We start from the raw sequence: 10,283 nt of genomic DNA, 5'->3' as shown, positions 1-10,283 counted from the left end.
TTCTGATTTTTGCACCATTTCCCAGCGTTATATATCAAACGCATAAAAAAGGCAAAAACGCCGGGGGTGGGGAGGGCGACGTTTTAGCCCAAAACGCCTACCGAAATGCCCGACTACCGGTGGTCTTATATTATATAAGATATAAGATTAAAGATGAAAGTTTTGTATCTATTAGTTTGTGAATGTATTTTTTAAATTTTAGTTTATTATTGTAAAAGGTTAATATTATACTTAACCTATTTTGATTTATTAATATTGGGTTATGTTCATTTTTCAAGAACCATTGAATAAACTATGTCCTTAGTTTTTATATTTGTTTGTTTATATTCATTTGTTATAATTTGGATATTATAACAAAAACTTCATTTAAATCCCTTCATCACATATTTCGTTTACTACTGAATAAAACTATCTACTTAGTTTTTATATTGTTCGTTTACTACCTATTTCGTTTTACATGGTGTTATATGATATTCATGTATGGAGGCCGTTCTCTCACCCTATAAAAGCTCCGGCCCTGAGCCAATTCTTGGTTAAATCTTTCAAAAGTTCCGCCCTTGGCCACAAATATTGTGCTGCAACACATCGTCACGGTACTTAATTAATTTTCATATTCTCTCGGGCCATAAATGCCTATATTCTCTTCAAAGTAAAACCAAAAGGAGAATATAATCAGAACACAACACTTTTTCCATCAAATCATATGTTTGGTATACATGAAATTTAAATATATCAAATAATCCATGTGTTGTATACTCTCTTTTAAATTGAAATTGCCTCAAATATATTCTAATATTCCATTCTCGATTTTTAATATCCAACCACGAAATGATGCTCGACCTCCTTTTTCTTAGTTCTTGTAGTGGGATTCGTTACATTTATTCTACAAGCTTGGAGTGATAGTATAAATATAGGGAAGGAATTAACCACTTACATTCAACTCATAGGATCAAATACCAATGGGGTTTGCCATTGAGCAATCATATGGCTTGCCAGTGCCACAACAACTTGGTAAACCAATATGTGTTGTGGGCCCGCAGTTCGTGGCACCGAACCCTATACAGATGTTGAGTGGGAAGAAACTGCTAACTCTCTGTGATGGAAACTTTGGTGTGACTGATGTCGACGGTAACTTGATGTTCAAACTCAAAGGGAAACTACTGAGTGTTCATGGTAAACGTATGTTGGTCGATGCTGCTGGAAACCGTATCCTCACTTTACAGAAAAAGGTCAATATTCTAATCACATTCATGTTTTTGCAACAACGGCAACATGCATATATAAGTTATATGCTAATTGTTAGATCTGAGCTTTTGGATTAAAAGTAAAGGAAAATGAGGAAAATGGTCATCTTTTTTAATTTGACAAACCCCGATTAGATTATCATTTGACACTTTCTTTTGTTTTTACCTATGTCGATTTTGTTTCTTTAAATATTATATAATTTAGAATACAATAACTTAAAATAAAACAAAACAAATTTTAAAATAAAACTTAAGGTTTAAAAAAATGAAAATAACACTTTTACTGAATAACTATTTAAAAATAATTAGAAAGAACGTTTAAAATATTCCACTTTTACTAATTAACGTGGCCAATATTTTGTATATATATTATCAGCTAACAAGTGCCCGCAAAAGGTGGCAATGCTTTAGAGGAGACAGCACAAATCCTAGAGATCATGTGTTCTCTGCTAAACAAGTAAACCGAACACAGTTCAAGACTTCACTTGATGTATACTTGGCCTCCAATAGAAACCAAGATGTTGTTGACTTCACAGTCAAAGGCAACTGGTTTGAAAAACGTTGTACCGTTTATGCTGGAGAGAGTACTACTGTCATTGCTGAGGTAAACAACTAACCATAAACATTATTTGTGAAAACAAATCAAAATAACTTAAAACTGGATCACCACAAGAAATGACACTTATAGTGACCAACCCTTTCACGAGGAAGGGTCAAACTTTTTTTAACTTTTGGACTCTTTCTCAATAATTTGTCGTCGAGATAGGTTGAGCCAAACTTTTGGAGGAATTCGGGAAAATATGCCCACCAACTTAAAAGCCCTGTTTAGATGACTTGTCGTCGGGATATTTGTTTTTTTAAAGAAATTTCTTGTTTTGAATAAAAGAAACGGCTAAACAATCACTATATATAGAGATAAATTGAATAAAAGAAAACCAGATCCATATATATATATATTACAATGAATAAATAGGAGAATGAAAGAGTTAATTAATAAGTGATAAAAAAATAAAAATTTAATAGCTAATCACTAATAATAATTATTATAATAGATAATAAACTTAGGGCTAACGATTTTAAACTCTTTCACGTGTTACTTTCAATATGCATGATAATCTTCCCTAATTCGAGGTTTGTGGTAAAAATCTAGCTTAACAAGAAACAAAATGCTCAGTTCATGGCTTTTGGAGTCGACACGTATGCCATTACAGTTTATCCGAATGTTGATTACGCATTTGTTGTTGCACTCATGGCGATTCTCAATGAGATTAACGACGATAAAGACTGCGATGATTAAGATAGTGCAATAGTGACTTCAATATAACGGTGTTATGTTTAATAGTTATGTTTAATAAAAGGGGAAAAATAACATGCCTTAGAAGTCATCTCTCTGTAGTTATATGTCCATGGTTGTATCTCATCAATGATAAAGTGTATCTTGAGTGAAATGCATCAATAATACATAAATACTCGTATAAGCCTTGTGTAATAGTATATGATAGTATTCGGTTTCTATTGTAAATATTTATGTTCCCGTATGTATTGTATATATACATACCGAGAACCCACCTAAACACAGGCCAGCTTGTTTATATTCGTGAATGAAAGAGAAGTTTGCCTATGCATGTTTATTTAGACGACTGAGATATTTGATCTCCAGTTCAATTGAGATAGCGTCCGGGTTTACCACTAGTGAGCCTTCGAACATATGAGTTTTTCCCGAATATATGGATAACATAGAGGAGCTTAAGGGTTTTGTGTGACTGGGTTGGACCAGTTAACGGTTGCCTTTTACCGCTAAGTCAACTCGTATGGAGTACCAAGGTAACTCTCTGTTTGTTGATCGTTTAAAAAAAACACTATCAATAAAATGCACAAGCCTAATCATGAATTCTCAATTGCTTTGTTGATTACAGAATTTATAGTTACGAGCTTTCTATTACTCAAGTTTTGGTCGAAACTTGCACTCCATGTATGTATTGTAAATTATATTAAGACTTGCGCTACCTTATATATTTATAAAATTTTTAAGGCCACATACCAACTGAATATCATTGTAAGATAAGTTTATAGAGAACAGTGTTACACCTCATCATTAATATACAAAGATTAATTCATGAATGTCATAATATATGAAAGAAAAAAAAACAAAGATTCATAATTCTTTTTTTTTTTAAGGAATATTAGTTTTTACTGGTCTCGGCTATCGTTTTTTGGTCACCGCCGGTCCCAACTAACGAATTGGCTGTTTACGGTTCCAACCTTCTGCTTTGTATAAAAATTTTTGATCAAGCACTAGGGGGTTGGAGTCAAATTGGGGTGATCTGGGGAAAGCCAAATACGCTTTGAGAAGAGATAGGAGGCATCACAGGTCCATGAGTGATGTCCATCTAAGCTTTATGTCTAACTGAAACTTAATCATATCATTGATGCGATGAAAAATCATGCTAAGTATGGGATACACGTTATCAATCTGTTTCTTAATGTCATAATAACGCTGAACATGAATCATTGTGACAGTACCTTAAACGACATGATTTCATGTTCGGATCTTTTCATAAAAAGGCGGCAGTTTTACTAAGAACTGAAATTTGATTCCAATTTTTAGCTAAATTACAAGAAGACCGGGTGATTAAATTTGTTTTATTTGTTGTTTTTGGTTTTATTTTATTTCATTTATTTTATTTTTACTTCTTGGTTACTCTTGTCGAAACAAATGTGTTAAAAAAATGTTTGGAAGTTTTCAGCTCATGAAATCTGATATTGGTTATTGTGTTATAGTTGGTTTAGCTGGTATGATCTCATTTCAAGTCTTTTCAAGAAAATAAAAAAAAAACAGAAAAATAAAAATTATAAAAATATGTTTGTCTTATTTTGTTTTATTTAATTATTTTCAAAATATTTTTGTTGATCTTTCTATCAAAGTTGATTGTTCTTTCAAGACTGATTTCTTGCAACGGAAGCATATGAAGTATCTAAGATTCAAATTGGATGATGCTGTCAAAAATGGGGAGATGATAGATTATCGGATGCAGATGCTGAAGTTGTTGATCGCTGAAGTTGCTGATCACTGAAGTTGCTGATCATGTTCTAGTAAAGATTCTGAAGATCTTGAAAGCATTATTCTAAGGGCAAGATTGTTGGGTCATAAATTGGTTAGACTGACGCATATCAAAAGGCCACGACATGATCAAGAATAAAGTGATGTAAACGAAGACGAGTTGAAGAACTGCATTGATGTGGCAAGTCTGAAGTGAAATAAACAACAACGAAGCTACAAACCAAGGGGGAGATTGTTGGGTCCATATTTGGTGGTTTGTACTTAGTTCTAGTTAATTGGTTTTGGTTGTATGTGTTATATGTAAACCGAAATCCATAAAGGATTTCGGTGGGCTTTGGGCTCTACTTGGGCTTGGTTGTTAGCTTCCCTATATATAGAGAATATGTGTATAGGGTTTAGAGTTGTTCACTTTTAGAAAACGTAAGCCACCATCTAGAGAGCAGTACGTGTAATCTCATGTACCAGACGGTTTAATAATATAATCGTGTGCATTTGGAGTATTACTTCGTGTTTATTATATTCATATTGTTCATCATTGTTCTTGAATCACCAAGTTAACTAGATTCCGCATATTTAACGTGTGTTGGTTGATATCATAATTGTAGTGATCCAGATTCGGGACTTACATGTACCTATCGTATATGTAGAATAGTATTGGTAAGAACCAAGTATCGATCCGTGGACATAAATGTTTCTAATAATGAATCTTCGTTTTAGTTCAATCGGAGAGTTTAATCATTTTAAGGTTGACTTTCAAACTTTTTATAAAATAGAAATACTTATATATATAATATTATAGGTGACAAGAAGAGAACTTCTAAATGAATAATTCAATTATATGAAGGTTACCATCTAAGATCAAGAATCTACTCCATTATTCCTTGATGATTATTAAGTAAACATGCGATAAACTTGCCTTAATAATATATGATAGAGTAGTCCCTCATTTCTAAGTGAACATATTCTATGACATAAAAGAAAGTAGTATGCGTATTTTCAAGTCCATCCTATGCTTAATATCATACTACCACGAGAATGTCAATTTAAATAGACAAGTGGTTTGGTAGAGTAGAACGATTAGGATTGAGTTCTATTTCTCAAATACCAATCCTAATCGTTTATGTTACATTTGTGTAGCATAATCGATTATGTAGCATAATCAATTATGTTACATTTTCAGTTATGTTCCCTAATCGATTATGTTACATAATCGATTATGTAACATTATCGATTATGTTACGTAATCGAAAATATTACATTACAATCGATTATGTTACATTTTCTGTAAGTCCCGAATCTGGATCACTACAATTATGATATCAACCAACACACGTCAAATATGCGGAATCTAGTTAACGTGGTGATTCAAGAACAACGATGAACAATATGAATATAATAAACACGAAGTAATACTCATAATGCACACGATTATATTATTAAACCGTCTGGTACATGAGATTACACGTATTGCTCTCTAGATGGTGGCTTACGTTTTCTCAAAGTGAACAACTCTAAACCCTATACACATATTCTCTATATATAGGGAAGCTAACAACCAAGCCCAAGTAGAGCCCAAAACCCACCGAAATTAAAGGATTTCGGTTTACATATAACACATACAACCAAAACCAATTAACTAGAACTAAGTACAAACCACCAAATATGGACCCAACAATCTCCCCCTTGGTTTGTAGCTTTGTTCTTATTTATTTTACTTCAGACTAGCCTAACCGAAATCCATAAGGATTTCGGTATTACACCAATGTAGTTCTTCAAACTCGTCTTCGTTTACATCACTTAGTCTTGATCATGTCGTGGCCTTTTGATATGCGTCAGTCTAACCAATTTATGACCCAACATAATCGATTATGTAACATAATCGAAAATGTAAGATAATCGATTATGTAACATAATCGATAATGCAATATTATCGATTATGTAACATAATCGAAAATGTTGTATAATCGATTATGTTACATCATCAATTTTGTTACATTTTCGATTATGTTACATTTTCGATTATGTTACATTTTCGATTATGTTACATAACCGATTATGTTACATAACCGATTATGTTACATTTTCAATTATGTTACATTTTTTATTATCTTACATAATCGATTATGTTATATTTTCGATTATTAAATTTCAACAACCCAAATACGTTTAGCTTCCCTAAATTGATATGTTACTTGTATAGTACAAAAAAGGAATTCAGTAAGTCCCCCTCTTCGGTCAAGCCCACAATATACAAGAAGCCAATATTGACTGGTCAATCACATTCATATAATATATTATCTTAGAATTTCTTTACCATAGTTCCCATAACTAAACATATCAAATCAAATACTATTAACACGTTATAATTTAATATCATATTTATCTATCTTATTATATTAATTAAAAATAATTCAGAATATAATCATTCAACCCTTATTTTTATCAAAATTTTTATATTTACTCACATCTAATTTTGAAAAACAAAGGTTTTTCTCTATAAGACTGTAATATTTGAGAAAGTGCTAGAGCTGTATTTTTGTATCTATATAAGTAATATACTTCAAGTGTATGGACATACTATTCATTATTCAAATTGACAAATTCTATTCTATATATTTTTCTGGGAAAAAGTATGTAGTAATTAAATATTTTGAAAATCTATTATATCTTAGAACTTATTAGAAGTCCATATTACAAAACCAAAAAAAGATAGTACTCATGTGGGAAATAGTGAGATACAAATAAGCGTAACTTAACCATGAAGAATAACGAACTATTCAAACTTCAACATAGTTCATTATTGAATATGTCTATAATATTGCTATGAAATAATATATGCTCATTTCAGTCATACCGCGTAGAGTCTTTCTATTTAAACTCCAATAATAATATTTCCACCACCCTCATATTTACTACAATGGCTCAAACTACAAGTTACTTACAAGCGCAAATGGAGAACCCGATCACTGTCGTTAGCCCCAACTTCATGGCTCCGTCTCCTGTGGATCTAACTATTGTCAAACTCATGTCTTTCTCTGGTGGAGACTTCAACGTCATTGATGTTAATGGGAACGTTATGTTCAAAGTTAAAGGCAAGTATATGAGTCTTCATGCACGTCGAGTTTTGCATGATGCTGCTGGTAATCCGATCCTATCGTTCCAGAGAAAGGTTAAATTTTTATTTTTGATTTTGAGTAATAATATGCTCCTAGAAGTTTAAGCAGTAATAGTTTGATTAAATTTGTTTTCTAACAACATTAAGTGACGAAATTTTAATGTTACAAACTAGATTTTTAAAATTTTAATGTTACAAACTAGTTTAACATTAAGTGACGAAATTTTTTTAATTTTGATCAAAATTTTATGAAAAAAGAGTACTATTAAAACATCCAACTCGAATTGAGTTGACGTGCTATAAATAAGTAATTATCCATTATCACGTGCGATAATTTTATGAGCTCGACTTATTTTTCATTGCTTCGATCTCTTTAGCTTTCACACCCCTCGTAATATATAAATTTACAACTTGTAAAGAAAAGAAAAAAAGTTTCTAACGTGATACATATACAAAATCATAATTTCATAAATTACAAACACGTACTAAAACAATAAATCTATAAAGAATTAAAAAGAACTAAATAAAAATACAAATGGAGTAAATTATATTATTAGTTACTTCTATGAAAGTACTCTTAAAAAACCAATTTATATTTAACATTAACGATTTATTTATTATTATTATTATTGATGTTACTCACAGAGGATGAGTCTTCACGAGAGATGGGTAGTGTTTAGAGGAGATAGTTCAAATTCAAAAGATATAATATTTAGTGCCAAACGGTCTTCTTATATCCAATTCAAGACATCACTTGATGTGTTCTTGGCGTATAACGAAAACGAACATGTTTGTGACTTCAAAGTTAAAGGCAGTTGGCTTGAACGATCATGCACCATTAATGCCGGAGATGGCACCACCATCATTGCTCAGGTAAAGTCCTAGATAACTCTATTTTTAAATTTAATAAACTAATGTATTAAGTATGATTACGAAAACTTATAATAATATTACAAAAATGCAGATGCACAAGAAGCACACGCTTAATAGCATCGTATTGGGAAAAGACACATTTGCTGTGACGGTGTTTCCTAACGTGGACTATGCGTTCATTGTTGCACTTGTTGTGATTCTACATGAAATCAATAGACCTAGTAGTCAATCAACAAATAATTAATGTATAAGAATCAAAAATCATATGTTAGATTGTTGATGTATGTTGTATAATATGCATGAATTTCAAATTTATACTAGAAATATTTCCATCGATTTTACTGATTATATATGCGGTATGAACATAATTAATAACACATGATTGATAATTTGATATGAATCCTCGACTAGGCCCTAGTCTCAAACATGAACCCCTAGTTATAGGCTTATAGCCCAATTAAGCCTAAGGACTTGTTATATTAAGGCCTGGTTTTGAGGACCACTTGTGATTACTAAACATGTGTGGTTTGGTCTCAACAGTCAGTTTTGGATGGGTTCAATACTTAATAGTTAATTACTTAATTAGAGGTGTAAATATTGGTTAGCTGGTTTTTGGGCTATTACTATTAGTTAATTTGTCAAAATGGTTAAAACCGGTTAATAACACGTTTCCTTAGTAACTGGTTTTAACATGTCTAATAGCGTAACTCATGAAACCGATTCAGTTAATAACCGAACCGGCAGCTGAAAAGTCGTTATGTCATATATAAAATTTAAAATGATTTATTTTAATTCCGGTTTGTATCCTTATTTATCATCAAGTTGTATAAATAATATTAAATACTTTGACCAACTCGATTTGGATTAATAGAACAATAATAACAAATCAAAACAGTTTTGGATAATGTGAACTAAACTCCACAACTTTGTCATCACACCACCACATTTATTATTTTTGCATGATACCCGAAGAAACACGTATTTAAACCGGAGTCTCAATCGATATTTATTTTGACAATAACACTTATAAATAGGTAACTTTATATTATTGAACAAACAGATGAAGATACACGGATCTAAACCCGACCCGACAAGCCACCAAACATGAAAAATTCCTTGGACCATCATCTGTGGTCAATTCGTTTTTACTTTGTGAGATATAATAATAGTTTAATATGTGCATTTTAGAAAGAGCTAGGAATCTTTATATGGGATTATCCTTACGGCGCGTTGGTGTATTTAGAAAACCAAGAATGATGTGATCTTCTCAAACAAACCGGTTTGCCTCTTGAAAGCGGTGGAAGACATAATATCTTTGGGCATCTATGGATTAAAAACTGGCCTACTTGCAAAGACGTGTTATAAAAAGATTGGTGTAATTTCTGTTATATAATTTGTGGTTTGTTGTTTTTCTAGCTTCAAGGAAAAAAATTCCAATTGGTGTAATTTGTGCCCTAACCAATTGGACGACTTCTTTTGTTTTCATTAAAAGACTGAATAGTTATAGAAAAATCGAATATTAGAAGTTTAGACTGCAAATAATCAACTTTCTCAACTACCCAATTGGTTAGGGCAATGAAGACAAGAGCTAGGCTTCCTTCGAGAGGTTGTTATTTTGAATCCGAGTCAAAATGGGAGTTTTTATCCTACATGCGTTACGTCAGTGGGTTTCGGATCTTAATTGTGGAGGCGCAACAAGTGTCAAGGGGCATCAGGGGAGAAGATTCCCCTAATGATGCGGGGAGGACCTGGGAACCAGGGTTATTCCTTTCGGGAGAAACTCTCTGGGGGTTCCAAACGGAGGTTGGCCGCAAGTCGACATGCGACCACCCAGTTATACCATAGACTGTCGTCGTTCTAAAAAATATTGGAAACAATCAAAAAAATTAAACTAAAATAAATTAGCTTATGGTTTGGTTACGGATTTTTATATCTAGTTTTATGGTTCGGTTCATGTGTACAAAAAGATCTGAATTTATCGAACCAGGCC

General features: G+C 32.1%; 2 protein-coding genes across 2 annotated transcripts; both read left to right on the top strand.

The window, feature by feature from the left end:
• Positions 1 to 934: 934 nt before the first annotated feature.
• Positions 935 to 2,599, top strand: LOC143583904 (protein LURP-one-related 10-like). The gene is made up of 3 exons (XM_077066080.1): positions 935 to 1,229; positions 1,621 to 1,848; positions 2,395 to 2,599. The coding sequence occupies exons 1-3, from the start codon at positions 960 to 962 to the stop codon at positions 2,539 to 2,541; spliced, it is 645 nt and encodes a 214-aa protein (XP_076922195.1). The 5' UTR covers positions 935 to 959; the 3' UTR covers positions 2,542 to 2,599.
• A 4,371-nt stretch (positions 2,600 to 6,970) lies between these two features.
• Positions 6,971 to 8,670, top strand: LOC143583902 (protein LURP-one-related 10-like). The gene is made up of 3 exons (XM_077066079.1): positions 6,971 to 7,474; positions 8,066 to 8,293; positions 8,385 to 8,670. Exons 1-3 carry the CDS (start codon positions 7,223 to 7,225, stop codon positions 8,535 to 8,537), a joined length of 633 nt encoding a protein of 210 aa, XP_076922194.1. The 5' UTR covers positions 6,971 to 7,222; the 3' UTR covers positions 8,538 to 8,670.
• The last annotated feature ends 1,613 nt before the right edge of the window (positions 8,671 to 10,283 follow it).

This window comes from Bidens hawaiensis, unplaced genomic scaffold, assembly GCF_021521415.1.
Source record: "Bidens hawaiensis isolate Kalapana, Puna unplaced genomic scaffold, B.hawaiensis_p1.1 tig00032715_1, whole genome shotgun sequence".
In the NCBI taxonomy this organism is placed as follows: Eukaryota; Viridiplantae; Streptophyta; class Magnoliopsida; order Asterales; family Asteraceae; genus Bidens; species Bidens hawaiensis.
The sequence above is the reverse complement of the archived record's forward strand: the minus strand, read 5'-3'. Positions and strand labels throughout refer to the sequence as shown.